This window comes from Phoca vitulina, unplaced genomic scaffold (genome assembly GCF_004348235.1).
Source record: "Phoca vitulina isolate PV1807 unplaced genomic scaffold, GSC_HSeal_1.0 scaffold27, whole genome shotgun sequence".
NCBI classification, from domain to species: domain Eukaryota; kingdom Metazoa; phylum Chordata; class Mammalia; order Carnivora; family Phocidae; genus Phoca; species Phoca vitulina.
The window spans coordinates 23,297,893-23,314,421 of record NW_022589730.1 but is presented as its reverse complement, the minus strand read 5'-3'; the positions used below and the strand labels follow the sequence as shown (position 1 = coordinate 23,314,421).

The window sequence follows — 16,529 nt, the reverse complement described above, 5'->3', positions numbered from 1 at the left end:
TAAAAATCCTCCAAGGAGACTAGTTTGATATGTTGTATTCCATCAATTCTAATATGCAAATTTTTTCTCAATATTGTATTTACCTCCTAAAAATGATAAAAAATCATTGTGTCATAGTTTAATTTTACATAAATTCCTTCTTAGTGTTACATAAAATAATGGCATAAATCACGTATTTGCAGTTACCTCTTAAATTTTTAGTGCCCTTTTGTTTTCAGTAGAGAGAAGTCTTGGTGTTACTCTAACACCCTCTGCTTCTTAGTGAGAAAAATACTTTTTTTAATTCTTGAACTTCAGAATGAGAACACTTGGTTATCATTGAGATCCAGCCACATTTAAACTATAGGTTGACTATGAAAGAAAAAAAAATAGCCTGAAGAAGATGAACTGCTGTAGAATCTTGCCATTCTAGAGAAGATACCCAAGGTCTTTCTAAATCTCCAAATTTACTGATATCATTAGAATGTAACATTTTTCCTATAAAGAGCTTATATTGTATAAGCCATTTTATAAAGCTATTAAAATTAGTGGTATCACAAAAATAATCTATCTTATTATAAGCATTATCATTGTAATGATATATGGCATTAACCATGAACTGACTTTAATCTTCAAAGAAACACAATTTCATCACAAGTGGAACCATGCTTAGAACAGGTAGAAAATGATCATAGCTCTCTGTAGAAAATGATACAGCCACCTGACATTGTAGCTTCAGGATAGTCACCTGGGCCCAGCACTAGCATAGGTAGATAGCTTCTACACTTTGTGTCACTTTGAAACTGAAAGTAGGTCTTGTAAAAGTAATAATTAATATACATTGTAGACCTTCAGATGGTCCAAAGGGTCAAATTGTTGAGTGTTAAATCCACTAATGCCAAGGATCCACTGTACTTCAAAGAATAATCAGCCTTGGTATAATACACATCTTTAGATCTAGAGAAAAGAAGACAAAGCATTGTCTAAACAATTATTATTCTGTCCAGTGTTGAGGTGCTATGTCAGTTTGTCCATCCTACTGTGTGGAGATAGTTCAGTTTTCCGTAAACCATCTCTTACTTAATCCAGGTAGCTGTTTAAACATGACTTACTTTTGGGGTGCCTGGGTGGCTCAGTCGGTTAAGCGTGATTTCAGGTTGGGTCATGATCTCAGGGTTGTGGGACTGAGCCCGGTGTCGGGCTCTGTGCTTAGTGTGGAGTCTGCTTGAGACTGGCTTTCCCTCTCCCTTTGCCCCTCCCCCCCTGCTCACTCTCTCTCCCTCTGAAATACATAAATAAATCTTTAAAAAAATAAATAAAAATTAAAAAATAAACATGTTACTTTAGTCATACCTCAAGTATTCCAAGATAGATTATCCTGTTTGAGAACTACTGTTTTCTTGCTCTTTGTGTTTTTTTGCCAAGGAGGAGTGGAACAGATGGGATTTGTGGCAGGGAAATGATATTCAGAGGATTTATAGGGGCACCTGGGTGGCTCAGTTGGTTAAGCATCTGCCTTCAGCTCAGGTCATGATCCCAGGGTCCTGGGATTGAGCCCTAGGTCCCTGCTCAGTGGTGAGCCTGCTTCTCCCTCTCCCTCCCCCCGGCTTATGTACTCTCTTGCTCACTCTCTCTCAAATCAATAAAATATTTTTTAAAAAAATAAAGGATTTATAAATTTACTTTCAGGTCCTCTTCAATTTCACAGGTATCTAATTCTCTTAGAAATATTGAATATGGGGGCGCCTCGGTGACTTAGTCGCTTAAGTGTCTGCCTTTGGCTCAGATCATGATCTCAAGGTCTTGGGATCAAACCCCGCATGGGGCTCCCTTTTCAGCAGGGAGTCTGCTTCTTCCCCTGATCCTCCCCCACTGTTGTGCGCTCGCTTGTTTTCTCTCTCTCAAATAAATAAAATCTTTTTAAAAAATATATCGAATATGCTAGTAACATTATATGCCATTGTTGAGCACAGTACTAAAATTGATACAACAAATTTGGAGACTTACTTTTCTTCAACAAGGCAACATGCTGTATTTTTCTGGGGTAATAGTGGGGTTATACCATACATCTGTTGTGTAAACTGCCCGACGGGGGGCATTATGAGCATAATAGAAAGATCATGGGCTTTGGAGTTATAAAAAAAAAATCTGGATTCAAGTTTAACCTCTACAATTGTAATGTGTGACTTTTTACAGAGTACTTGGAAATCTAAGCTGTAGTTTTCTGAGATTCTTTTTTTTTTATATCAGTGAGATGGAGATGATGATAATCTCCTAAGACTTTTTGTGCAGGCTAAACTGAGTTAATACATACCAAGCACCTGGTACAGAGCCAGAAATAGTAGATGTATAGTCAGTGATCACAGTGTAATTTTTGATGTGTTCCCCTTCATTCACAGATGTTTATAGCAATCTTTATTATTTGGGATGCTTTTGTTGGCCCATCTACATTTTAAACTTTTTAAAGGAATGAGAAGCATGAGGTTTTTTGGTTTATTAATGGACAGTTTTCAATTTTATTTGAATGTGTGTATGCATAAAAACTCATTCTGATAAGAATTTTAATGAAAGGATTATGTTATATAGTAAATTATGCCTGTTCGCAAGTAATACATTGGTCTTTTTTAGTACAGGATTTAATTTTGTTTTGATTCACCTCAATTTTAGTCCACATTAAGTTACAAATTGAGGTTATTTCATTTCTTAACAGGGAAGGTGTTTGTTTGCCAGTGGCAGTCCATTTGAGCCAGTGAAACTCAGTGACGGGCAACTCTTTACACCAGGCCAAGGAAACAATGTGTATATTTTTCCAGGTAAGTGCCACCATTATTTATGTTAAAGAGTATTCGTTAATTACGTTAAAATACTTAACGAAATTACGTAGAATTTAAGATTAAAATGAACAATAGTATTTATAGAATTTTGGTATGTATGTCTAGGGAAACTCAAGGAATTCAGCAAATCCAACTTGCTTTATTTTCCCTATAAATGTATTTATTCATCTTTTTCATTAAACTTGTTTTTATTATAGAAATAATGTAGTATATGGTATATAAAAGTGTAAAAAGAACAGAATGTTATAGAATTATTTAATCCTCTTTATCTCTGCCTTCAGTACCTCCTTTTTTAAAAGTTTTTATTTAAATTCCAGTTAGTGGGGCACCTGGGTGGCTCAGTCATTAAGCGTCTGCCTTCAGCTCAGGTCATGATCCCAGGGTCCTGGGATCAAGCCCCACATCGGGCTCCCTGCTCAGCCAGGAGCCTGCTTCTCCCTCTCCGAGTCCCCCACTTGTGTTCCCTCTCTAGCTGTCTCTCTCTGTCAAATAAATAAAATAAAAAAAATTTTTAAATAAATAAATTCCGGTTAGTTAACATACAGTGTAGTATTAGTTTCAGGTGTACAATATAGTGATTCAGCACTTCCATACAACACCCAGTGCTCATCAGGACAAATGCCCACCTTAATCCCCACCACCCACCCCTCCTCTGGGAACCATCAGTTTGTTCTCTATAGTTAAGAGTCTGTTTCTTGGTTTGCCCCTCTCTTTTCCCTTTGCTCGTTTATTTCTTAAATTCCACATATGAGTGAAATCATATGGTATTTGTCTTTCTCTGACTGACTTATTTCGCTGAGGATAATACTCTCTAGCTCCATCCATGTTGTCCCAAATGGCAAGATTTCATGCTTTTTTTTTTTTTACGGCCGAGTAATATTACATTGTGTGTGTATATATATATATATATACACCACATCTTCTTTTTTTTTTAAGATTTTACTTATTTGTTTGACAGAGAAAGATAGCAAGAAAGGGAACACAAGCACGGGGGAGCTGGAGAGGGAGAAGCAGGCTCCCCACTGAGCAGGGAGCCTGATGCGGGGCTAGAATGATCATGACCTGAGCCGAAGGCAGACGCTTAACGACTGAGCCACCCAGGTGCCCTATAGCACATCTTTATCCATTTATCAGTCGATAGGCAACCTACAGAATGGGAGAAGATATTTGCAAATTACCTATCTGATAAAGCGTTAGTATCCAAAATATATAAAGAACTTATAAAACTCAACACCCCAAACCCAAATAATCCAATTAAAATATCAGCAAAAGACATAAATCAGACATTTTTCCAAAGAAGACATACAGATGGCCAATGGATACATGAAAAGACGGTCATCATCACTGATCATCAGGGAAATACAAGTCAAAACTATAATGAGATAATCTTACCTCACACCCATCAGAATGGCTAAAATCAGTAACACAAGAAACAGTAGGTGTTGGTGAGGATGTGGAGAAAGGGGAACCCTCTTGCACTGCTGGTGGGAATGCTAACTGGTGCAGCCACTCTGGAGAACAGTATGGAGGTTCCTCAAAAGGTTAAAAATAGAACTACCCTATGATTGAGCAATTGCACTACTAGGTATTTACCCAAAGAATACAAAAATACTAATTCAAAGGGATACATGCACCCTGATGTTTATAGCAGCATTATCTACAATAGCCAAACTATGGAAACAGTCCAAGTGTCCCACTTGGTACCTCCTTATTATACTTCTCAGCTATAACCACTGTCAGTGGTTTGCTTTGAGTTTTTCTGATGGTTTGCCATCATGACTGATACACTTATCTTCCCTTATCTTGATTCTAGCTGTAGACTATATGTACGAACTTCCCACTGTTCAATATAATAGTGTACACGTACCTCCTAATACCTTGCTTCTCTACCTTTCAGTTTGTGTTACTATTTTTAGTTTTCCTAGTAGTTACCTTTATTTTTTATATAACATATCTAAACTTTTGATAGCAACTTATGACAGTTTTTGTTAGCTTGCCACTGTTGAAAAATCTGGTATTTAGCTTTATCTGTTCTTATTCCATCTCTCAATTTTGGTTAGTCAATATTTCTACATTGTAGAGAGGGTTTTTGGACATGTACGTTGTGCTCTATTATTTTCTGTGCTTTGTCTATGGATTGATTCTGAAATTATAGGATTATATATTATTTATATCTAAACAGGAGTATGATTTGATAAATATAGTAGAATATGTAATTCTATATTACAAAATTTTTATTAAACTCAAAGTAAAAGTCTTTCAAGTATCAAGTATAGTGAATCTTTCTTTAATTTCTTCATTTCTTCTGGATCCTGCTCCACAGCAGACTACTTTTTCTTTTTTTAAGATTTATTTATTTATTTGAAGGAGAGAGAGCACGAGTGCATATCAGGGGAGGAGCAGAGGGAGAGAATCCCAAGCAGACTCTCTGCTGAGCAGGGAGCCTGATGCGGTGCTCAGTCTCATAACCCTGAGATCATGACCTGAGCCGAAACCAAGAGTCACATGCTTAACTGACTGAACCACCCAGCCGCCCCGCATAGCAGACTACTTCTTGTGACCCATGTTGTTCTCTCTCATGCATAAGTGCCATTTCTGTCTTGGTGCTATTCCTCTCTATCTTGGTCTCATTTTTCTGGAGCACATCTTTTGAAAAAGTGTTTTTATTAAGCATGGATGAAAACTTCCTGAGTTTTCACATATCTTAAAAATGTCTTTATTTTGTCTTCTCACTTGATAGTTTGGTTGGGTAGAGATTTGTAGATTGAACACCCATTCCCGCAGATCTTTGAAAATATTTCTCCACTTTTAGTGTTGCTGTGAGAAATCTGATGTCATTGAGATTCTCATTTCCTTATCCATACTAGCTTTTTCTCCCTAAAAATACTTAAATTTTTCTCTTTATCTTTAGATTTCCAAAAGGTTACTAGGATGCATCCAGGTTTGGGCTTATTTCCATTTACTATGCATATCTGTGGGGGGGCCAGGTCACTGTATCTTCTTTTCCAAAAGATTTTTATAACTTTTTTTTTCTCATTTCTTTCTTTCCATTATTTCTGTTTTTCTCTTACGGAACTTATGTTAGACCATGGTCAAATACCTCTGTTGTCCTTGACTTGTAAATTATATTTCACATTTTCAACTCTGCCTTTTTTTATTCTGTAATGTGGGGGAGTTCTGTGGCATTCATTCATTCATCTGTTTTTTAGCACTTTCAGTGTACGTTTCAGAAGTCTTTTTTTATGTGGTGCCTGGCTGGCTCAGTGCATAGAATATGCGACTCTTGATCTCAGGGCTGTGAATTCAAGCCCCATACGTGGGCGTGAAGCCTACTTAAAGTAAAAACTAGAAACAACAAAAAAGTCTTTTTCTTAATTATAAAAATTTTCAAACATACACAAAAGCAGAGAGAAGAATGAAGTCCCATGTTCCAGTCTCCCACATTTCAGCAGTTACCAACATGTAACCATATTTTCCTACCCATTCCTTCCTCACTGGGTTATTTTAAAGCAAATCAGAGACATCATATAATTTCATTTATAACTACTTCAGTATGTATCTCTAAAAAAGTAATTTTTTAAATTAAACATAACCATAATACTCATATCATACCACATGAAATTAACATTTGCTTAATATCACATATCATCAGTTCAGTAGGCTCAAATACTATTTTTTTTATTCCCAATACCTTTATCTAATCCTAAAGCCACACTTTTTTCATAGCCACTTTTATTTTTTTTAAAAGGTTGCAGGATCCTTTTGAGTTTCTTCTGAGAGCTAAGATTCTTTTAAATATTTCTTCCTTTGTGCTGTTCATTTTCTATAAATTTCTGGTGATCCTTAGTTCATTCATTTTAATGAAAGACTGTTGGATTTGGCCTGAATTTCCTTTGTCTTCTTGTGGGCCTCTCCCTGAAGAGCTGATAGTAGGCTCTAACTCAGATTTCATGACAGGTGGATTTCTAGTGTACGTAGGCTAGCATCAAGCTAGCACGTTGTAACTGTTGTCAAAGTAAAGAAGACTTTTAGCCTGTGAATATCCCAGTGCTTTTGTGTATGAATTTTCCTCCTTTTTCCTCCCATGTAGCCATTTCATGTCTACAAGTGCTTGGCTCTTGAGACCTAGTGTCTGTAATAGGAACTCTCCCATCACCAGTGATCTCTTTCTAGAACTTGATAATGTTCAAAATCAATCTGTTCTATCCAACAATATTTCTGTGGCATAAAGGCATAACAGCATGGAAAAGAATACTTTTCTGCTGATTTTAACAAAGTCATTTTCTGTATCTTATTTGACGAATAAGGAACTTGGCAATTGATTGTTTTTATACAACACTACAAAGTCCTAACTTTATTATTAACCATTACCAGCACTATACATATAGATGTAAAAATGACTTGGTAGTAGAGGTAAAAATGGACTTTAAAGCAGGAGGCCAAAAGTCTGTTGATAAAAAAAAAATGTAAGGCTCCGATAATGTTTGAATTACCTGGTCCAGCAATTATAACTGGGTGAAGTAACAACAAAAATAAAGCCTTAAAAGGGTCCAAAGGCTAATAAGATACTGACTAACAAAATCCTCGGGAATTCTGGATCAATAGTAGGGAGAGGACTAGAGCTCAGAAAACCAGCATGTGAAGGACTTTTGCACTGGAAGTATTCTCAGCAAGAAGTGGCTGAGCAGTAAAACCATGCTTCTCCTGGAAGGAGGGCAAGCATTAGAGTCTGGCATCTGCCAAGAATGGGGTTCTATGTGAACCACTAGTGGGCTGAAACCCTAAAGGCTGTAGCTTGGAATATGGGTATAGTTTGCACTGTCACACGGATGATCTAGAAGACCTCAAGCCTTTGTTCTGGCTTACTAGCATCCACAAGTGACTTGCAGAAGCGAACAGAAATCTTCTGTGGAACAAGATAACACTATCCTTTTCTTCAAATTACTTTCACAAATTTTGAAATACACCCCCAGTTAAAAAATAAAAAATAAAGACACACATACAGAGACAAGACAGCAGAAGCCAAAAGTATCAGAAACAACAAGAAGACTCTGGAATTCTAGATATCAAACAGATGCTATGAAACAAATATGCTATTGTGTTTATGGAGATAAAAGCCAAGCTTGAAAGATTCAGCCAAGGAACACTAAATTGTAGAATTGAAAAATAAAATAAATTTAAGAACTCAGTGAATGAGGCTTATAGCAGATTAGACTAAAGAGAATTAAACTGTAAGGTCAGAGGAAATGATCCAGAGACCAAAAAAAGAAAAATATAGAAAAACAGATATATACCTTTAATTGATATACTTTATTGTATAGTCCCAGAAGATGAGCATGAGAATGAAGCAGAGGCAATATTTGTAGGCTTCGTGGCTGAGAATTTCTTAGAACCTGATCAATGACATCAATACACAATATTGACATGAAACCCAGTGAAACCCATGTGGGATAAATAAAAGGAAGGCCGCATCTAGGAACATCGTTGTGAGGCTTCAGCAAACAACAACAAAGAGAAGACTATGAATACAGCCAGAGCGAAAAGATTTTGTGGGAGGGTAAATTAGAGATTGCCATGGAGTTTTCATAAGGGTGCATGTTATAAATTTTAGGATAACCACTAGAAGACTAGAAAAACTTCCCAACTATGGTGAGAGAATGTTGGGGGAGGAAATGAAATGATTAAAAAAAAAATCCAACAGTCAAGAATGAAGAGGAAAGGAAGGAACATGAAATAGACAAGACAAATATAAGAGGACTATAGATTTTGCCCCAAACATTTAAGCAACTATATTAACTGTAGATGGAACAAATGCTCTACTTTCTGAAATATATATATTATCTAGAGGCTGGATTAAAATAAGGAATCTATTAACCACCTGATTTCCTTCTCATCCTTGATTAAGTGGATAACTGTACTGCCCCACTCTGGCCAAAGACTGTTGGGATACTCTTTGAATGCTGTAAAGCTGAGACTTTCTAGACTGGAAGACACCAGACAAAGTTGAGGAGGGAGGTGCCAAAAAGTAGGCTGATTGAAAGCCATGTCACCACAGTGATGCTCAGAGTGGGCAAGCCCCCTCCTCATGCTCATGGCTACCAATCATTCTTTTAGTTCCTAACCCTTACATATGAAAAACACTCAAAGATTACTGGTCAGCTAACGTAAGTCTCTTATATGAACAATTTATCTCATAAAAGAGACTAAAATAAACAAGTTAAAAAGCCGTTTAGGAAGAAGCAGGGATTAGGTGGGGAGAAGGAAAGTTTAAAAATTATCAATATCCTCATGGAGACAAAAATATTATGTTCCAGAAACAAGACAGAATTTTTTTTTAATTAGAACACAAAAATGAACTCTTGAAAATGAAAAGTTTGATAGCAGAAGGATTATTTAAAAAAAAAAAAAAAGCTGGGGAAATCACCTAAAAAACAAGCAGAGAACAAGGGATGGAAAACAGAAGAAGAAAATTAGAGGACTAGTCCAGAAAGTACAATATCAGAAAACAATTGTAGAGGGAGAGAACAGATAAGTGGAAGGAAGAAAACTGTCAAAGACTTCGTGAACATTTCCCCAAACTGAAAGACCCAAGTTGCTAGATAGGAAGGGCCTCCCACTGAGTGCCAGATGTGGTATGTGAAAGTCATGCACCTCAAGGCACATCACTGGGAAACTGCAGAATATTCGGTACGAAAAAGGATCGTAATACTTCCAGAGATGCAGTGAAAAGATAATCACCGAAAAGGATCTGGAATCAAATTGGCACTGATTTCTCAACAACAATGCTGGCAGCTAGAAGGTATTGAAATAATGCCTCACAGTTCTGAAGGGAAATTATTTCCAAACTAGAATTCTAAACCCAAACTATCAAATAAGTGGAAAGTAGTAAAAAAAAAAAAGGGGGGTGGTAAAGGGGAGCATCTTCAGAAGAGGAACTGAAAGGGGGGCACTATAGGAAACCGTGTCCTACCAAAAAAAGAGAGTAACAAAAAGCTAGGAAGAGGTGGGATTTAGGAAGTGAACTCAGAAAGAAACAAAGGGAATCCCCGTGAACATAAGGGATTTTCCAGGATGACTGATCCAGATCTGGGATGGAGAGCAGCTGCACCAGATGGTAGCGGCAGCAGAGTTTCTTCTAGAGGATGTAGGAAGAGAGTACGTGAGGTGACTGAGATACTGGATGATTCAGGCAATCGAATGAGTGTTTCAGTGTGAAATAATTTTAAGTACTGAAAAAGTAAAACAAGGAGAACAGGAGAGTAACTTCAGGGAAAACCAAAAGTTATGCAGAAGGGAGAACTAGTCATGACACGGTGTTAAGAATGGCTCTGCTGTGAGTAACACTCATGAAGCCATAATATAAACGTTGACTACTGATTGATTCAGCCAAAATGGTGCTCTAACCATACTGGAAGAGGGGACGAGGCTGGAAATGTGAAAGAAAGCCAAGTACTTATTTCCTACAGGACGTCAATCAGGAGACATACAAGCAAGCTGTTTGAGAGAGAGAAATATAAAAATAATCAGCTAAAAGAATTGAAAGTAGCTGCTTCTACAGAACAAGAAGTGGAAGGGTTAAAGGTGGGCTGGGAATTGATGTTTCTTGTAACAAGTGTTGATGAATTGTATGCATTGCAATTTTGCTCATTGTAAAAACTAAATTGAGAAAAACCATTTCATATTTTTAAAGTTATTCTAGGAGATAAGAATTGTAACAGTTAACTAAGATCATTTGATTTTCACTCTCAGATTTCTGTTTTCTCTTGGCTGCTTTGTTTGAGGGGGGTGGCTGTCTGGGGGGTAGTGTTACCATTAACTTGCTTTAAGTCTAGGAATTTATTTGGTTCCTTTCATAATTTGAAAAGTGACCTTACTAAATAAACTATTTAAAATGTTTCGTAGGTGTGGCTTTAGCTGTTATTCTCTGTAACACCCGGCATATTAGTGACCATGTTTTCCTGGAAGCTGCAAAGGTAAATGTTTTAAATATTGTTTGGCTCTTTTATCAGGATGAATTATAAAGATGAGTGGATTTTAATTAAAAGCAGAGAGAGAAAAGGGGTTAAATCTGCCTTATGAATGGAAAGGAAGTTATTCATCTGTTGCTTTTTTGATTTGGCTATCTACTTTTGCATAAGACTAATTTTTTATCATGATTTTTCAAATGTTTGAATGTTAAGCTATGAATCCTTTCATATATATAACACATACTGTACCTGTTGTGTATATATATATCTGAAGGTAATATATTATGACAGCATAGATAAAATGTAACACCTTCATTTTTTTAGTGGACAAATACTGGTTTATTTGGAGTGGGCTGGTCTGAGCACCAGACTGTAGTGTGAGTTTTGAAGAACTCACATTAATACAGATTTTAATGTTTATTTCCATAGTAACTGATGTAATTATGCCAAACTTTGTAGGTATTAAGTAGAATATGTCAATAAACCTTTCAATCTGGTTATTTCTTGTTTAGTGGTGAACAGTTTTAATCTCTGCAGTGCTTTAAGTATATTCCTGCTAAAAATAAGAATTATGTTACCTGTATTTTCTCCTCCCCAAACCCCTTTTCCATTTTATTAGGTCCTTATTCTGTGTTATTTAAACAATCAAAAATAAAATGGGGAGGGTATGTGCTCTGGTAAGCGCTGTGAATTGTGCAAGACTGTTGAATCTCAGATCTGTACCTCTGAAACAGATAATGCAATATATGTTAAGAAAGAAAAAAAAGAAGAAGATAACAGGAGGGGAAGAATGAAGGGGGGAAATCGGAGGGGTAGATGAACCATGAGAGACGATGGCCTCTGAAAAACAAACTGAGGGTTCTAGAGGGGAGTGGGGTGGGAGGCTGGGTTAGCCTGGTGATGGGTATTAAAGAGGGCACGTTCTGCATGGAGCACTGGGTGTTATATGCAAACAATGAATCATGGAACACTACATCAAAAACTAATGATGTAATGTATGGGGATTAACATAACAATAAAAAATTAAAAAAATAAAATAAAATGCTGTTTTTCTCTTCAGGCTCTGGCAAATCAGTTGACAGATAAAGAGCTAGCTCAAGGGAGACTTTACCCACCACTTGCTAATATTCAGGAAGTTTCTATTAACATTGCTATTAAAGTAAGTATTAATTTATACCTCTTCACATAAGTTTTAATGATGTTTCCTTAAGTAACACAAGTTTATTAGAGAGAAGTTTGAAACATTTCAAGGGTGCAAAGAAATTTTAGATCACCCATTTTCTTACTCCCAAAATATAACCCACAATATTTTTTTTTAAGATTTATTTATTTATTTGAGAGAGAGAAAGATAGCAGGGGGAGGGGCAGAGGGTGAGGGAGAGAATCTCAGGCAGACTCCCCACTGAGCAGGGAGCCCAATGCGGGGCTTGATCCCAGGACCCCAAGATCATGACCTGAGCCAAAGACAGACACTTAACCTACTGAGCCACCCAGGTGCCCCTGGGGGGCACCCACGCACCCTTAAAATTATTGTGGTATGTGGGTGCCTGGCTGGTTCAATCAGTAGAGAGTGCAACTTGATCTAGGAGTTGTAAGTTGATGTAAAGATTACTCAAAAATAAAATCTTAAATAATAATTATTGTGGTATGTATAATGTGTATTATTTGAAACTATTTGTTTCCCAGTATTATGGTTTTTCAGTATTTTCATATCTGTTTAAATTGTGCATTCTTTAGGATGAATTTTTCTATCAATTTTTTAAATTCAAAGAAAACCCTGCATCTGTGTATGAAACTATCAGACTTATAAATTAATGAAATTGAGTCTTGGGGACTGGCTCTTCCCTCCCCACCAGTACCTCTTCCCACTCAGCGCAGTCTGTTTCTTTTTTTAAGTCAATATAATTTTGTTGTTTTCTTCTCTAAACGTGGTATGTTGCTTAACACTTATTTTCCTAGATATTTAAAATTTTTTTGTTCTTTTTTTTTAAATTTAATTTAACTTTATTATGTTATATTAGTCACCATACAGTACATCATTAGTTTTTGATGTAGTGTTCCATGATTCATTGTTTTCTAAAATTTTTTTGTTCTTTATAATAAATGAAGATTTTTCTTTCCATATCTGTTTCCTCACTTATCATTTCTGGCATATAGGGGAGGTATTAATTTTTATGAATTTACTTGATAACTAGTTTGTTGAGCAATCTTAACTCTTTTAATTAACTCTTTTGGAATTTTGAGTTTTGAATCATTTGCAAGTAATTTTTTTCTTCATTTTTTATGTATTGCTCTTTTTTTCCCCTTTAAGAGGAGTTTTAAGCAACTTAGTTGATAAGGGCATCCTTGTATTTTAATACTAAATGTGATACTGGCTTTTGGTTGAAATAAATATTTTTTTATCTTTTTAAAGAAGTAATCTTCATCCCTAGTTTACTAAGATTTTCTTAAACATCAGGATTAGATGTAGAATTTATCAACCACATTTTCGACTATATGCTGATGATTATAAAATTTTTACCCCTTTGACTATAAATATTGTTGCATTATTTTAACACTCATAAACTAAATAAAGATTGGGAATTAGAGGATGATATATTTAAGAAGTAATAGCCAGGGGCACCTATGTGGCTCAGTCAGTTTGGTTGAGCATCCGACTCTTAATTTTGGCTCAGGTCATGATCTCAGGGTCATGAGATCAAGCCCCATATCAGGCTCCGCACTTGGTGGGGAGTCTGCTTGAGATTCTCTCCCTCTCCCTCTGCCCCTCCCACCACTCACACACGCTCTTGCGTGCTTTCTCTCTCACTCAAATAATCTTTAAAAAAAAAAAGAAAGAAAGAACAGCCAATCCAGGGGCACCTGACTGGCTCAATCAATGGAGCATGTGACTCTTCATCTTGGAGTTATGAGTTTGAGCCCCATGATGAGTGTAGAGATTACTTTAAAATAACATCTTAAAAAATAAATAACAGCCAATCCAGTTGAGCTAGAATCTAAAGTATAGGTAGAAAAATGGCATAAGACGGGATTTGCAAGTTACCTTCAGGCCATCTTGTACAGACACACAAATGCCAGGCTAAGGAGTCTAAATACCTTACTGTTGCAAAACAACTGAGGATTTTAGAGCCCAGAACTAGGATGAAAAGAGCTCAGCCTTAGATAGAATCATACTACATTTGGGACAGATTTTGGAACATACCAGCCAGTCGGGAGGTTACCGGTGTGTCCAGATGGAAGGTCAGATGGAATAGAAGGAGATGCCTGAGCTTCGGGGTTGGTACAGGAGGTAGCTGCAGGGTCATGCCTCTTCTCCCTTCCCCAGGGTAGAGCATTTGCTCCTTCTTCATTGGCTTAAGGTTTTCCTTTTTAAGAGCAAGGGATCAGGAGACTAGGCAGTGCTTTGTTTCTATCCCTCACCCCATCCCACAGCCAGTGAGCATCTCTGATCTCATGCTTTGCCCCAGCCTTTTCTGTGTGTACAAATATGTTTCTTATAATAGGCTAGAAAATAATTGAAACACATTTTCATCACAAAAGACAGTAAGGTTGAGTCCCTGGAATGAAAGGTTATTTTTAATAACCTTCATTTTTTGGTTAAATTTTTTTTCTTAGAAAGCTGAAATAAACTTTCATAGTGGTCACCAGTTGAAGTGGGAATTGGAGGGGCATCTGGGTGGCTCAGTTGGTTGGGCGACTGCCTTCGGCTCAGGTCATGATCCTGGAGTCCCGGGATCGAGTTCCGCATCGGTCTCCCTGCTCAACGGGGAGTCGGCTTCTCCCTCTGACCCTCCCCCCTCTCGTGTGCTCTCTCTCTCTCTCTCTCATTCTAGCTCTCTCAAATGAAAAATAAATAAAATCTTAAAAAAAAAAGGGGAATTGGAGTAGGAGGAGAAAGGCATTAATTGTTTGAATTTTTTAAATCATGCGTTACAGTATTTTTTTTAAGTTAAAATGAAACCATAACTTGAGAATTTACTATATAATAGGCACTGTGCTATCCTGTGAGGAAGCTTTCTGTACTACCTCATTTTACATCAAAACTGAGGCTCAGAGAGGGTTTATCCTCATCACCAGTCATGCTTTGTGTGGCTTGCTTACAAATATCGGAAAGCCACCCAAGCCAAATGAGGTGGGAAGTAATCTGGCTTAACTGTTTCGGGCCTGGGATCTATAATCTGAATGCTTTGGGTTTGAGACACAGCTCTCATTCAACTATCTTGGGCAAGTTACTTACCTAAACTCCTCATACTTTGGTGTCCTCATATGTAAACTGAGGATAATACTACCAGTACTTACCTCATAGGATTCGTGCGAGGATTAAATGAGCTGTACATGTAAAACACATGGAACATGCCTGGCACTCCATGATGGTGGTGGGGAGTTTCCGTGTGTAGGTCCCAGCCCCAACTTTACTGGACCTTATAGTTCTGGTGTTCAACACCTGATTTATAATAATTTCTGTGTCTCTTAATCCAAATTCTAGAGCAAAAACACCTGGCTCACATTAGGTTAGGTTTTCACCCCAGTCCAGTCATCTGTGGGTAGGAAATAAACTCTTCTACATGCTACTTGAAAGTGGGGGAAGGACATGGGCTAGCCAGGTTGCCCAAGTAGGGCTATTTGACTGACACAAAGTAGAGCTTAAAATTGTTTGTTAGGTTGAAGTATTAAGGAAATGCCAATGATGGGGGGGAGGGGCTTTAAAACACATCAAACTTATGGTGAAATTGCAGATCATTTTTATTTCATCTTTCAAGTTTTAATAGTTTCCACATGTTTTGAAATGAGTCAAAGTAATGTTATTTTTTTTTTTTTAATTTGAAAAAAAATGTCGTTCTAAATTCACGTCTCTGGGTTTTAATAGTACTTTTTCTCTCAGGTTAATACTCAGAGCCTACGCAGTCATCTTATTTATTTTTCAGGTTACAGAATACCTGTATGCTAACAAAATGGCTTTCCGATACCCAGAACCTGAGGACAAGGCCAAATACATTAGAGAAAGAATATGGCGAAGTGAATATGATTCCCTGCTGCCAGACGTGTATGACTGGCCAGAATCTTCATTAAGCCCTCCCCTGATAACGGAATAGAGGCACACCCACTGAAAAATACTTTCCATGCTTCAGGGAACCCCCTCCTTTTTTTTCTGTTTTTTTTTTTTTTTTTTCCCAGAAAAAAAAGATAATGTTCTCAAATTTGTGGTATTTTCCTGTGTTTTATTCTCCCCCACTGCTTTGCTTGACTTTTTTTTTTTTTTTCATGAATCTGTACTTCCATAGAGGATCAATGTGTTGGCTACATTGTGAATGCCCACCAGTACCCCGCAATCAAATAACCGTAATGCTTTTCTTCTGATTTGTAGCTCACACCACATCAAAGAGACGTTACAGATGTATTTGTAAATGTCTCTACTTGTGCTATTGTTCATGCTTGCCAAAGTATTTGCTATTTACTACTACAGTAATAATCTTCTCTCCCCAGCTCTTTTAGGGCTACTAAGATAGAAATTTACTTCTGTGGATATGAGTATAGAATTTTAAGAAGCCAAATTTAACCAGATTATAAGGACAAACTGTCAGTATCTAAAAGTTCTTTTATTTCAGCCTCATTTTATCTTCATGCTCTGAAATTCCTTTCCAGTTGATAAATATAGAGAAATGCGAAAAATCTACCCTGTTATTTATTTTCTGGACCTAAATTGAGGCTTAACTATAATATCATGAGAGAGAAATGGGAAGTACTGCTG

General features: G+C 36.9%; 1 protein-coding gene across 3 annotated transcripts in view; it reads left to right on the top strand.

Annotated features, from left to right (window-relative positions):
* The window catches only part of ME2 (malic enzyme 2), a 54,310-nt gene extending 38,168 nt beyond the window's left edge, over positions 1 to 16,142 (top strand). For all 3 annotated transcript variants that reach the window (XM_032422747.1, XM_032422748.1, XM_032422749.1), the window contains exons 13-16: positions 2,690 to 2,792; positions 10,716 to 10,786; positions 11,841 to 11,939; positions 15,706 to 16,142. In XM_032422747.1, coding sequence (XP_032278638.1) covers positions 2,690 to 2,792; positions 10,716 to 10,786; positions 11,841 to 11,939; positions 15,706 to 15,873 — 441 coding nt within the window. In that variant the 3' untranslated portion in view covers positions 15,874 to 16,142. The remainder of the gene's footprint in view (positions 1 to 2,689; positions 2,793 to 10,715; positions 10,787 to 11,840; positions 11,940 to 15,705) is intronic.
* Positions 16,143 to 16,529: the final 387 nt, after the last annotated feature.